This window comes from Triturus cristatus, chromosome 5_2, assembly GCF_964204655.1.
Source record: "Triturus cristatus chromosome 5_2, aTriCri1.1, whole genome shotgun sequence".
Lineage (NCBI taxonomy): Eukaryota > Metazoa > Chordata > Amphibia > Caudata > Salamandridae > Triturus > Triturus cristatus.
This window is the reverse complement of record NC_140588.1, coordinates 908,613,253-908,628,252: the sequence shown is the minus strand read 5'-3', so window position 1 is coordinate 908,628,252 and position 15,000 is coordinate 908,613,253. Positions and strand designations below refer to the sequence as shown.

Below are 15,000 nucleotides of genomic sequence, written 5' to 3'. Positions count from 1 at the left end.
GCCAGGCTACACCCTCCTGAGGCTACCACACTGCAAGCCCGGCTGCCCCGGCCAGCTCTGGACAAAAAGTACAAACAGGCTCAGTTATCCTCCATCAGGAGTCATTCACAGCCTCTGGGGCCCAGATCCAGCCTAATACGGGTGGTCAGGGTTGTTTCTTTGGAAGCAGCTGTGATTCAAATCATCCTTGCAGTGGCCATTTAAGGATATGGAGTTTGAGACCGATCATGCCTCAACTTAGTTTCTTTCAGGTGGACCGAGCATCAAACAAAGTTTGAGGTGCCCAGCTACAAGATCCTGTTACTAGTTGTAATGACATGATTGAGAGGGATGTTTAGAGGCTTTAAAATACAGGAGTTAGCCGGTCCCAGGAGCTCCTGTTAAGTGCAGCTGCTCATATCTTCGTCCAAGCCATGCCAGACAGGTGCTTTTTCATTGCTACCTCTCGTGCGTGAAGTTCTGAAAAATCAAATTGCCCCAGAATTGACTAGGATAGTGTTGTCCACAATTCTTAAGCGGGAACGTCTGCCCTGTGATCAGACTACCACTTTAGAATGATCCTGTCTTAGTCACAGGGCAGGGTTCTCCATCCAAATTCCTGCAACGTACTCCTCTTTGTGTTGTGATTGATGACCATTCTGTTTGATTTGCCACCTCAGCTGGTGGATTCATCCTCTCCATCAAATGCCCTTTTTTGAAATCCATATCTATGCTGGCTATTGGAACAAGTTCATAACCACGTGTGTGACCCTGGACACTGATCCACTGCATATAAAGCTGTCAGACGTTCTTTGTCTGGTCTTTAAGTCAGCAAGGCTTTGCAGTAGGCACTGTAAAGGGTCATTTGTCTGTCCTTTCAACCTCTCTGCATTTGCTGGTGATGAGCTCCACCCCAAACCATTTGTCATGCCCAGTGGGACCTAACTTTATATTGACCTTCCTCGTGTACAACTTTTGAGTCTGTGCATAGTTGCTTGCTGCGTCTTTTGACTCTGAAATCTGTCTTCCTCACTGTCCTTGTCAGCTTGTTGCATGAGTGAGTTGCAGGCACTTTTAGTGCAAGTACCGTACATCACTTTCTCGAATTGGTGCTGAGGACATGAGCGATCTTTTTGCCAAAGGTTGTTGTGACTGTTCCATGTCGAGCAGTCTATCACTTTACTAGTGTTCTTTACTTGCATCCCCTCCACCATGCCACTTTGAAGTAGAGGAGAGGCATTGGTTGGACCTAGAGTGCTTTGATTTATTTACTTACCCTTTAGCAGGGCCTATTGAGTGGACTATTAGCTTTTTGTAGGATTTTTCTTGAGCGAAGGGGAAAGCTGTGCAGACTGCCCTGTTCAGGCGGATAATATTTTTCTTCAAGATCTGCTGTGGCCAAGAGACAGCCCGCGGAAGGTCTATGGGCCCAATCCACCAGGGCAAAAACCTCTACTACTGCATTTGTACAAGGGCAGCCTGTCCTCCAGGTTTATAGAGGAGTTGGCCAAAAAGAAAAATTACCACAAATCGGGAAGAAGAAATCAAAAAATGATGAATTTTTCTGCCACCTGGTTGCTCAACATGTCTCGCTTCCTCTGGGTAGACTAGAGAATTCATTGTAGTTGACACGTTCTTTGTCCCTATGAATTTTTCTTCAAGAGAAAAGAAGTCCTTAAACTATAAGGAGGAGTTTTCTTGTGCCATACTCCTGCAAATGCTTCCCAAATGTAGAAAACTGGCTGCTAAACTTGATTTATCTTATGACTGTCTGTAAAAAATGTATTCCTCTACTAGTTTGCGGCATTGCTGCTAGCACCAAACCGTAGCTGGTGCCCGGGTGGGCGTTCCCGAAGAATGCCTTAAAACTGCTATATGCTTTCTCTTGCCCTCGAGGATTGGACAGTTAAAATCTTTTTTGTGCCACATTTAATAAAGAGATGCGTGTCTATTTCGGCACTACCTGAGCCTTTCTCAATCTTATTAATTTAACGGTTGCGCTGTTTAAAGTTTTTCACCTCCATGAATATGGAGAAAATACTCCTCGTAAAATTTAAAGCAACCACGCTATCATACTACTCATTGTCCCAAAGTTCTTCATGGTTGCACAGTGAATATTTGCAATGATTAAAATGTGAAGGGCAATCTTGAGGTTGTTAACATGTGGAAAACAATGCCAGTCCTACAATGACACCATTCATCCGCGCTCGGCAGATGCCTTAGTGGTACCCTGCTCTGGTACCCTCCAATACTCCATCTGAGACCGGCTGTTTCCTGGAGCACAGTGGTCCCCGCCGTGAACTTGTCTCCTCTCTGCATTGGACCACTGCTTCTGCCACATCATTCTCTTCCAGTGTCCTCCACAGGTCTACAAAGCTTACAGAGCAGGGTAGTGATGGGAAACTGATTTCACTTTTTTCATCATGTGCAAATTAAGTAAAACTTCAATCAGTTTGTATTTTTCAGGGTGCAGTTAGGTACATTTGCATTCTACTACCCAAAATGCAAAACCCACTCTAGCAATGGCACTCTTGTTGCTCAGAAAAATCTAGAGACCAACGCACTCCCGGCGAGAATCTTTAAACAGTCAAGTATACATATTTGTGATGCAGTCCGTATAGTACAAAAATGTGCCACACTGCAAATTCCAATGTTCAGATGATTATGTATTTATCTTAGATGGTACAAGCAAGAGCCGACACGTGTTTTGTCACGACAGTGACTTTTTCAAGGCTGTAATCTATACATATAAAGTATATCTCAGAAAACAATTTCATTGTATTTAAGCACAGGTGATAAGACCGAATAACATGTTTGAACAATTCAGAAAATCCTCTACTTAATGTGGTCGGTCTTGTTGTTCTGTTCCCTGGTCATGAAAATACAATAAGTGTAATCCTAGAAAACCTCCTTTTTTCTGCATAGTACCCCTCATAATGGAAGCGATACAAGCCAAAACAAACAGCAAGTGTCATGTTACGTGTAATATCCCAAAGGTATATGCGCACCAAAAGCCAAGTGAACCAGGAATGTGACCAGGTTAGACAGGAAAGAAGAAACCGAGAAACCTACAACCTTCTCTAATCTAACCAAAAAGTGCACAAGGAAAAAGTGACAACCTATCTATATATCATTAAGAAGCATTAACAGAATCCAGATCTAGTGACCTAGATGGTCACAGTAACGGTCGCTGTCCTGAAAGGCGGTTCCCAAGTTCTGATCAGTGCACTGTCACCTACAATTGCTTTACGCTCCAAATATAATGGCACACAAAGGCAAAAAAACAAACTTACGCTAGTGCTCATGGGTGGTGATTTTACGTGTGTCTGCGCTTCACTTTCGGGGTTCGTTTCGAGTCTGCGCATAGCCGCATGATGCCACCTCTTGCCGTGCTGGAACTTTGCTGAAAAGTTTCCTGGATCCAGTCTGTTGCCTTGGGAGATTCAGTGGTGTGAGTATTCACCAGAAAGAATTACTGAAGGTAAGTAACTTGCTCTTTACTCATTCTTTAACCAATATAATACACTCATTCTTTAACCAATATAATACACTTTATTTGTATTTTTTGTTTTGTTTGTCCAAGTTGGCCAGTGTATCTTCCTAGTATATAAAAGCTTATTCTTCCAAATGGGAGGTCTCCTTTATTATTTTTGTTTGATTGATGGAAGTATGAGCACTTAATCGAGGAGCATTCTAACACTCTGCGCCTGCCAACTAGCGCCCAGGAACCAGAAGTAACCAAATGTACCTGTATTTACTTCGTCTCATATCATAAGCCATTACAAGTCTTTATCTACATTAGCCCTAGTCTGAAATCCTTTGGATACCTTCACACGCAAGGTTATTTGACAGCTTTTAAAGTCTTTGAAACATACTCCTTTTCTATATTAACCCAGCCTAAGTTTAGGCAGGGTGACTCCCATTTCATGTTAAACCAAATAAACGCTGAGATGATGCTATATATAATTAGTCTCAGCAGTCCTTTGAGTTAACCTACTTATTACATGATTGAGGATATAACCGTTGACTATCATTGCAGCCCTGAAATTTACTAACTTGCTAGAGTTCCTCCAAAGTTTCCCTTGTTGGTTAATATAGGCCTACATATTGGTGGTGAGCAGATTTGTAGTTCCTATTGCATGGTATTTATGGGGTCGGTTCATGAGCCCGAAGGTGCCTGGGACTTCTGGTAGCCTTCGTATATCTTAGTTGTAAGGGCACTGTTTATTTACCTATTAGTCCTTTTCCGTCTTCTGAAGTACTGATTGAGTATTTTATTAATGGATCTGTTATGTTTCTGTACATTGAGTGTTTAAGTCCCTCCACCTTTTAATGTAAACCTACGTTTGACCTAGATACTGAGAGAGAGCGCAAAATTGTCCCATTTGAATAGGAGTTATTGGCTTTTTTGGAGAGTTTGGGGATTGATGGGGAAACTCTTCTCGTATGTAACCCGGTGCTGATATTTTTGCTAATTTACTTTAAACTTTTCCTTGCTGCTTTGCTGTGACTTAAGATTGCTACAAGAAACAATACCTCACTGTATCCCTTTGGGAGATAAAGGCCAACATGGGACCATAAGGTGTTGGATCCAAGCCAGATTGTCTGAAGTGTACAGACCAATTAAACATGGAGTGTAGAAGATCTAGTGTAAATGTGGCTCTTTGGAACTTCTATTAGACATCGCATTTCTAGGGCAATATGCCCAAGCTGAAGGACCAGTGCCAAATAACTTAATTTTTTATTTTTCAGGCCCAAAGATCCACTTGGCATTTTGTTGGTTCTTTGGCAGATAGTGTTTCAATTCAATCCTTCTGGATGCTTTGCACGTTGTTGAACCTTCTGTTCATGTTTAATTCTGTTCTGCCTTTATGCCATATGACAAATTTGTGTGTAACTGCATTTTCTATGCCACCATTTTTTTTAGTCTCTTAAAAGCTCTCTAAACTATTGGCAAAATTGATTAATCACCTTCCGGCTTCCATCACTCTAATGATTCTATTTCATGATTTGTTTCTGTAATAGCAGGAGTTTAACTCCAGTTCTTCGTGTAGTCTGTTTGTTGGATCAACTGCTGTACATGCCCTTTTTTCTGTTTTAGATACGCTCGCCAGTTAATATTAATCCCAATACAACAAGCAGCAGCGGACATTGTGATAACCACACTGCCACCATGGTTCTTAATGACAGCACCACTGGAGCTATTGAATTTGGCTTCGTTCTTGTGAGTATATTTATTAATATTGATGCAAAATTCCTCTAACTAGGCTAATTAGTGGCAGTGTTTTGGTAGATTTTTCAATGGAACATTCAACTCTACTTGCTGTGAACACTATTTGAATATAAGGGTAAATGGGATGCAAAGCCTTAGCCTTGTAAATGCTTTTACTTTGTCAAGTTTCTTGTTTTGACGGAGTACATCAACTTGTTTTTGACGTGCTGTAACGGGATAACAGTCTAGCACTATTTCACCACAATAAGTCACAGTTCGATGTACATATCCTTAAAACCATAGAAACGTGTGGTCCAAGTTTTTAGTTTCTTTATGGGAGATGTTCATAATACATGTCTACTAGGGTAGAGAGCATGCCCTATTCTGAAAAGGGGAAGAGCGACTTCTAAAGAATTTATTTTCTCATGAGTGTGGATTGAAAGACCTGCTTGTTGTTCAGACCTTCTCCCCACCGCAGTTGTGCCTTCTTTTTTTCCTCTTATTTCTAAACTCACAAATATCTGACATTCTAGTTTTGAGCCAGACCAAAACCTTTTGCCCAGTTCTTTAAAGCCTCTTGGTGTGTTCGGCAGTACTACTTGCAGATCTTTGAGCATAAAGAGCGTCTGTCAGGCTTAAACTGTCAGCCTGGCAGATACACTTCATGTTCGGTTCAGGCAGGCGCTGTAAATGTGCTAAAGGCGAAGACATCTGGCTGCCTAAGCCACACTTTGCTGGGCTGAAGGTTTCACAGCCTTAAGGGTGTAACCTATGACCAGGTATCTTGTCAGTTCCTTCCCTGAAGCCTCCCGCCACCAAATATACTTTCCACTTCATGTAAGTTCCTATTGAATGTATTTATGGATAAATGTGTGCATGCTGTGACTGTACATGTGCTTGTGAAGGGTGAGTTTTTGTGCGTGCTTGTGAATGAATGGCAGTGTGTGTGCTTTTCTACAAGACTACCCTCAACTTAATTCGAACATGTAAAATGTATACTCTCGACGTTACTTTTTTAAATGTTGGAAATTTTTACCATGGCACAGCTGTTGCATTGGTTCATCCTTGTAAGATTGAAGGGTGAAATTAAGGTACCAGACTTCTGTTACAAGCTTAATTTTTCTGACGATGATAACTTTGTTCTGTTTTAGAAGTACTGACTTCACAATACATTTATGGTCCTTTTTAAGTGCTCTTTATTTTGTGGCAAATAAAGTCCTGTTTTTCCATAAAGTGACTTTTATCCATTGCCACTATTTGCTCACTCTTTCCTCCCAGTATGTGGTAGGTTTGGTCAGGAATGTCCATGCATTGTTCCAGAAGTGTCCCAGCCCATGCAAGATGGGTGTGATGCAGCCAATTTTATTATCTGCTGGAGACTGGATATCACTGACCTCTAGGGTGACCAACTGGCATGGGTTCAAATTCAGGACAATGAGTGTAAAAATTCAGGACAAAACTTCGGGACAAAAGGTAAGTTTTACAGTAACATCAGAGGAGGTCGCACAATAGTATAAAAGCAAGTAAATAGACAACCACTTAAGTAGAAGTCGAAAGAAGCTTATATTCGGTTGAGACAATCGTGCACTTCACGGTTTTTCAGTCTGCCCGCAGCTTGCTACCTTGGACGATTCAAAACTCCTCTCGCTCCAGCAGAATACAAGTGGGGCCGCTTTGGTTGTTGATTGAAAACTACTGGATATACAAGGAACTTTGCAGTGCCAGCCCCCAGTCACAAATCTCCCCCCCCCCCCCCCCCCCCCCACCCCCTCCCTTTCCAACCTCCCAGAGAAACGCCTGTTCTGGCAATCCAGCCTTGCTACCACCCGCCAATGGTGCCCCTCAGCTTCACATAGACAGTCTCATGTGTATTTAATTTCTTTTATAGTGCTACTCATCCCAAGTATGTAGGGCAGGGTGTCGGAGTGCGTTACATCACACACATACATAGAGACAATCTCGTATAAACGTGAAAGTCAATGTGTAAGAAATGTTAAGATAATGGGTGTTACAAGGTGTAATCATTTTTTCGAGGCATATGAGCTGCAGATTACACACTTGTGCATAGATCGCCATCTGGTGTTGGGCCTGGATGTTTGCAGTTTGTTTTTCCTCTTGGAAAGTCTTTGGAGGTCGGTGACTCCTCCTTTGGATCGTATTGCGCATGGGCTTCGGCTCCATCCTCAGATTGTTTTTTTCCGCCATCAGGCTCAGATGTAATCTTCGCGCTCTGGTTCCGAACATCCTCCAGTTCGACGAAAGACACGCCATCCTCACCCCAAACCGCGGTATTGTTTTGATCGCCATCTCCCCACTCGACGCTCCTTCTCATCGGCACAGACCTTCGGTTCCAGTCGTCGACGGCGGCCTCCGCGCCTCTCCAATCTCCGGTCCTGGCTAATGGAAAGGACTCCATTTAAAGTGCCCTCGATGTGGGTCCAAATTTCCCCACACCGATCTCCACGAGGTATGCAATCTCTGCCTCTCCCCTGAACACGAGGCTGGAGACTGTCCAGCGTGTAAGTCCTTCCGGTTTAAAAAGACTATTCGGGACCGAAGAGCCAGAAGAAGTATGGCGCACTCCTCGACGACTATTCCGGACGACATCTTCGGAGAAGGCACGACGCTCCAGAGCGTTACACAGACGAGGGCCTAGTCAGCGCTTCCGAAGCCAGCGACTCGGATGTGGAGCTCATCACCCTCCCCCCCCCCCCCCCCCCCCCCCCCCCCCACACACCACTGCCGGCACTGAAAGGCTCCGGTCACACCTTCGCCTCCGGGCCTAGGCAAGACCAAGGTTACTGCTTTTAACACCGCACCTTCGGGCCCGGTAAAGAAGCAAAGCAAGCCTTCCGGCGGCTCAGGCTCGAGCCAGCCTACCGTCGGTGCTGATAAACACGCTTCGGCACCGAAAAAGAAGCCGACCTCCATCTGGACACCGAGCCCCGCACCGAAGCACTCGTGGTCGAAACCCAGCTCTTCGGCACAGACGCCACCTTCGGTGCCGACCAAAGCACAGAAGGCCACCGACACTTCGAAGCCGAAACCCATCTCTGTGCCGACCAAGTGTCTGGAGGTTCCCAAACCGGATTCCAAACAACGAAACGGCACAGAAAAGCCTAAAAAGCCAACGGTCTGGCGCCGACTGACCGATCGGCCTCACCAGACCTATTTACACCGGATCCCTTGCAAAAAACACCAAGGATCCAAAAACTGGACATTTGACACTCCACTGAACAGACATTTGGAGAAGCCTCCTCCACCTCCAAAGAGGAAGGGCTCTGCTACATCTCCGTTCAGAAATCCTTCCCCACCTCTTCCACCACCTCCACCCCCACCCCCTTCTCCACCCCAACCTCATCGTTCTCAACCCCTTCTCCACACGATGATTACAGGGACCCATATGATGACATAGGGGATGTGCCCTAGGACCTACCCACAGGGGACCCCACCCTTACAGGATCCCCAGACCCATGGGACGATTACAATATCCCAGATATCCCCAACGTCCCACAAGATGATCTTTACCCCTCCAGACCATCTCCACTGGAAGACTCATTGGGGTTCCACCATCTACTGCAAGGGCGGCACACTATCACTGGGTAGACTTGCATACCGACCCCATGGAGGAAGATTTCCTCCTCCACATTCGACACCACACATAGGTCCACCTCCATATTGCCTATACTCAAAGGAGTGGTAAAGCATGCGGCAGAAGTTTTTAAGGACCCAGTTAGGGCCAGGGTCATTAACCCGCGCATCGAGGAAAAAAATACAAAGCTGCCCCCACAGATCCCTCCTACATCAGAGGGCGAGCTCCACTAGATTCTCTAGTGGTATCCACTGCACGTAAAAGGGCAAACTCCCAGGCGTCAGGCGAATCACCACCACCTGACAGTCAAAACTACTGGACGCATCAGGAAAGCGTACTGCAGCACAAGCAGCCAATATATGGCGTATCGCCAATACTCAAGCGCTATTGGCTAGATATGACTGCGCACATTATGACGAGTTAGAAAGCATAATGCACCACCTCCCTCAAATATAAAGCTAGAGCCAACAAACTAATTCAGGAGTGTAAGACTATTACTAACACCTCCATACGTTGTGCCCTAGATGCAGCAGACACAGCTTCCAGGGACATCAATACCAGTGTCCTCCTGTCGCCATGCTTGGCTAAGAATATCCCGGTTTAAACCGGAGGTACAAGCCTCCATCCTTAACCATCCCTTTGACCAGGAACATGTATTTGGCCCAAAAGTGGATGAGGCCCTAGAAAAAGATACGGTAAAATACATGGGAGCCTTACAGTCACACCCTCCTAGACTCTCCTTTCGCCGCTCTTCCTTTCGAAGTACGTCTGGAGGCTACTCCTCAGACACCGCGTCCACTTCATACAAATCCCCTACTCAGTCCACCTTCACAAGGGATTATCAAAGGGGCGGCTATAGGGGTAACCATAATAAAGGCAGAGGCAAAACAAACAACGCCCGCTCTGCCACACCCCCTACACGATGACTCCCTTCCCGCCCCCCCTTTCCCCCTGCTCCCCCCCCCCCCCCCCCCACCCCCCTCCGACCATTATACTCCGGTCAGGGGCAGTCCAACATTTCCTTCCTGTCTGGGCTACCATCACCTCAGACAATTGGGTAACACAGATAATTTGGTCAGGCTACTGCCTAGAACTAATATCTACCCCCCAAATATTCCACACAGACAGTGCCCAATGTCACAAGAACATCTAATACTCCTAAAGCAGGAGGTAATCTCCCTCCTACAGAAACGGGCAATAGAACCCGTTCCTACCAACCAACAAAATATGGGAGTCTACTCCCTACATTTCCTCATACCAAAAAGGGACGAGACTCTTCGACCCATCCTAGATCTCCGGCCCCTAAACACATACATACACTCAGTCCATTTTCATATGGTGACGCTTCAGCAGGTACTTCCGCTCCTCTCCCAAAACGTCTTTTTGACCACTTTAGACCTAAGACGCTTATTTCCACATTCCAGTGCACAAAGCTCACCGGAAGTACCTTAGATTTGTAGTGGACAGACAACCCTACCAGTTCAAAGTGCTCCCGTTCGGAATCACAACAGCACCATGGGTATTCACCAAGTCCCTAGCAGTGGTGGCAGCACATTTGCGAAGACAACACATTCACGTCTTCCCATACTTAGACGACTGGCTGATAAAAGCCAGGTCATACAATCAGTGTGTACAACACGCGTCCACCACTATTCAGCTACTCCACCAACTGGGCTTTACAGTAAACCACCAGAAGTCCCATCTACAACCATCCCACATAAAACAATACTTCAGTGCCACCACAGACACCTCAAGAGTGCTAGCCTACCCCAATCCTGCCAGGATTGCAAGCATTCAGGCTCTACGCACAAAATTCATAGCACAACACTCCCTTCCAGTTCGAGTGTTTATGCAACTAATAGGGATGATGGCCTCTTGCATCTTCATAGTACTTCACGCAAGACTCCAGATGCGTCCTCTCCAAGAGTGCTTAGCACGCCAACGGAAGCAGGCCCAGGGTCAATTAACAGATCTGGTGTTGGTAGACGGTCGCACCCATCGCTCTCTACAGTGGTGGAACACCACAAACCTTTCCAAAGGTCGACCGTTCCTGGACCCGGTTCTTCAAATAGTACTGACAACGGACGCATCGCTCTCCGGCTGGGGAGCTCATCTACTACATCTCACCATACAGGGCAAGTGGACGCCTCAACAAAAGTTACTCCATATCAACCATCTGGAGTTACTAGCAATCTTCTTAGCCCTAAAATCTTTTCAAACCCAGATTTCAGGCAAGGCAGTCCTGATCCGCACAGACCACATGACAGCCATGTATTGTATTAAAAAAACAAGGCGGCGCACACTCTCCACAGCTCTCAACTAGCACAGAGCATATGGAGATGGGCAGTACTCCAGAAAATCTTTCTCCTAGCTCAGCATGTCCCAGGAGTCCAACACAGTGGCAGATCTGCTCAGCAGGCAGATACAACAAATCCACGAGTGGGAGCTTCACCAGCAAGTTCTTCACCCGTACTTTCAAATGTGGGGGCATCCACAGATAGACTTCTTCGCCACCCACAAATGCTAAATGCCCAAGCTTCGCCGCCAGATACCCACACCCATTGTTCAAAGGAAATTCGATATGGATGAACTGGTCATGCAGATTTGCGTACGCTTTTCCGCCTCTCCCACTCATTCCACTAGTGGTGCGCAAACTACAACAACACTCCCTCACACTAATCCTAGTAGCTCCAACATGGGCCAGACAACCGTGGTATACCACACTGCTGGAACTATCTGTAGTACCGCACCAAAAACCTCACCTCTCCACACCTCTTAACCCAGAACCATGGAGAGATCGGACACCAGGACCCAGCGCAGCTCAACCTTGCGATCTGGCTCCTGAAATCCTAGATTTCGGGTACCTCAATCTTCCCCCTGACTATGAACGGCATCCGAGAAGCTAGAAGACCTACCACTAGAGCGTGCTACGCCGCCAAGTGGAAACGTTTTGTTGTTTATTGCCATAACACCATCAATCCACTGGACGTGTCCATTCAACACATCATAGGCTACTTACTCCACCTACAAAGGTGCAATCTAGCCTATACGTCCATTTGACTACACCTCGCAGCTATTGCAGCTTACCTACAAAATTACACCTATCACTCTTTAGAGTATCTGCCATTAAAGCCTTCATGGAAGTCCTTAAAAGAATAATTCCCCCCAGAGTACCACCCTTGCCTGTGTGGAACTTGAATATCGTTCTCACAAGGCTAATGGGGCCTCCCTTCGAACCTCTGCACAAATGCGAACTACAATTCCTAACATGGAAAACCGCTTTTCTTGTAGCCATCACTTCCCTTAGAAGGGTCAGTGAGATACAAGCACTAACCATTCAAGAACCTTTTCTCCAAATGCACCACAACAAGGTTGTTCTCCGTACCAACCCAAAATTCCTCCCTAAAGTCATTTCTCCTTTTCACCTAAACCAAACAGTAGAACTACCAGTATTTTTCTCGCAACCACAGACTGTTGCAGAAAGGGCTCTTCACACACTAGATGTCAAACGAGCCTTACTCTACTACATCCAAAGAACACAACCTCTCCGTAAGACCAAACCACTGTTTCTCTTTCTCTCCACCACACAAAGGCAACCCCATCTCAACATCAGGGATAGCTAGGTGGATTGTAAAATGCATTCAAATCTGCTACCACAAAGCAAAGCTAACGCTATCCATTCCCCCTGAAGCCCATTCTACACGAAAAATAGGGGCTTCCATGGAATTCTTGGGGAACATCCCATTAGATGATATCTGCAAAGCAGCTCCATGGTTAACACCGCACACTTTCACCAAACACTATTGTGTAGATGTGCAAACTAAGCAACAGGCTAGTGTGGGCCAGGCTGTACTCAAAACATTATTTCAAACACTGCAACAGATACGGGTGGTCGCCGCTAACAGTGGGTACTGCTATATAATCTATGCACAAGTGTGTAATCTGCAGCTATTATTCCTCGAACGGAATATGCTACTTACCAGTATGCATCTGTTCTTGGCATGTAGAGCTGCAGATCTACACATGCCAACCCGCCTCCCCGGCTACCTGTATCTGTCCCAGTTTATCTTATTTAGATAGCACACACATGGGCATCTTCACTGTTATTACTACGCTCCATCTTTCCCTGCTGGCGAAAAACAATCTGAGGATGGAGCCGAAGCCCAAGCGCAATACGATCCACAGGAGGACGACCTTGTGACTTCCAAAGACTTTCCAAGAGGAAAAACTAACTGCAAACATCCGGGCCCAACACCAGATGGCGATCTATGCACAAGTGTGTAGATCTGCAGCTCTACATGCCAAGAACAGATGCATACTGGTAAGTAGCATATTCCTCATCTATCATTGTCTTTCACCATTTCATTCTGTCCTTCCATCTGTGTGCCCATCTATATCCAAACCTATTCAACCATTTGCAAACCTATACACCATGTATCCTTCATCCATCATTTCACTCATCCACCCTTTCACCCCATCCATCTGTACACTCATCCATCTTGCACTTGACAGCCTAAGCGAAGTGCAAGATGCCGAAGACAGCCTAAGCGAAGCTGTGTTATGCTCGCTGTGGCGCTCTGTGGAAACGAACTGTTAGAATCTGTATGCTGAGTTAAATCTTTTTTTTAAACCTTTTTTAAACCTTGTACAATATTTTATTCTGTGGCCTCTTAGCTGATTTTACTCGTTTTAACTGGTTCTTGTGGGGCGTGGAGCTCATTGCTGCTATTGTATGCACTGCACTTTACGGAGCCTGTAAAACACCACTTCCGCCGGTTAGCGGTCTAGTGGCTCATGGGGGAGTACATTAGGAAGTCGATGGCGCGCGCGCAGCAGGCGCGCCTAAGGCAAGCCCGTCTGCGCCCGTCCGCGCGCAGGCCGGGCACAGGGCCAGAACCCCTGGTTCTTTCACACCAGCAGGAAGGTACACCTACACGGGTAAGGATCTCCAGCTGTTGAACCACAGTGACAAAGGGCTCCAATGTCATAAGCTCTCCCTTAGCTCCATTCTCGATGCTAATGAGGTTGTTGACAGAACGGTTGGGTCCCCAATATGCAGGGTGTGTTTGGTCCCGCTCCCGACCCTACTCAATCTTCCCATTCAAGACAGGAAACCTCGTCACGACATGGACAAAGTTGTAGGTAGGGTTAATCATCTTAACTGTGTCTTATTTAACGCAAGATCGCTTGTTAAACACTCAGTGGAATGTGCTCTTCTTTTGGAAAACCATAATGTTAAACTCGCATTTATCACTGAGACTTGGTTAGACAGCACTTCGGGTCCTGACCTGGTGATGGCCACCCCCACTGGTTTTTGTTGCTACTCGCTAGATCGAACTCACAAAAGGGGCGGAGGGCTTGCAGTGATTTATCACGGCTCACTAACCCCTTATTTCCAACCGGTGTACGACCAAGATTGTGAAGCCCTCTCTTTCAATATCACGTCTTTAAACTGTAAACCTTTTAAAGGCATTCTTATCTACCGCCCTCCAGGAGGCAAGACCGATTTTCTCAACTCTCTTAACACACTACTAGAAGATGGTCTGACTCAACAATCCTTTGTCGTACTAGGGATTTCAGTTTCCATTTGGAAAAATTGGAGGACCCTGATACGGCTAGACTTAATAGCACTATGGCCTTAGGAGGCCTTGAACAATTGGTCTCTTTCCCCAGCCACATAAAAGGACATACCCTAGATGGGATTTTTTCAAATAATTGTGACTTGGGTAACACTTCTGTTCTTCCCATTACTTGGTCGGATCATGCCATAATCACCTTTGAATTAAAACATGTTACGAGGGATCCTTCAAACTCTAAAGATGAGAAGGAAATTACAACTAGAGCTTGGGGAAAAGTAGATGTTACACATCTAGAATCTTCCCTCCGGGAAAATATGCCTCTAGATTCACCCGACCCTGAAGTAGCAAGCCGACGGTATAACTGGTTGCATGAGGCGTGTCTTCGTGCAGCCCCCCCCAGAAAATGGATACCGAGAAGGACCATACCCACGGCTCCTTGGTATTCAGAAGAACTCAGGGGGAAAAAAACTTCTATGCAAGCGGGCAGAAAGATTGTGGCGAAAAAACTACGCAACGGCTGATAAAATGGACCTTAAATCAACCATTGCAATTTATAAACCATCTCTCCTGGAAGCCAAGAGAGATTATTTCTCACGCCAAATCTCTAAAGCCAAATCTGACTCGAAGGAGCTCTTTAA

At 45.8% G+C, this 15,000-nt stretch overlaps 1 protein-coding gene across 2 annotated transcripts in view; it reads left to right on the top strand.

Moving 5' to 3' along the window:
* LAMP2 (lysosome associated membrane protein 2) overlaps positions 1-15,000 on the top strand; it is a 320,221-nt gene that overhangs the window by 111,940 nt on the left and 193,281 nt on the right. For both annotated transcript variants that reach the window (XM_085608102.1, XM_085608103.1), the window contains exon 6: positions 5,081-5,203. In XM_085608102.1, the coding sequence (XP_085464228.1) occupies positions 5,081-5,203 (123 nt within the window). The remainder of the gene's footprint in view (positions 1-5,080; positions 5,204-15,000) is intronic.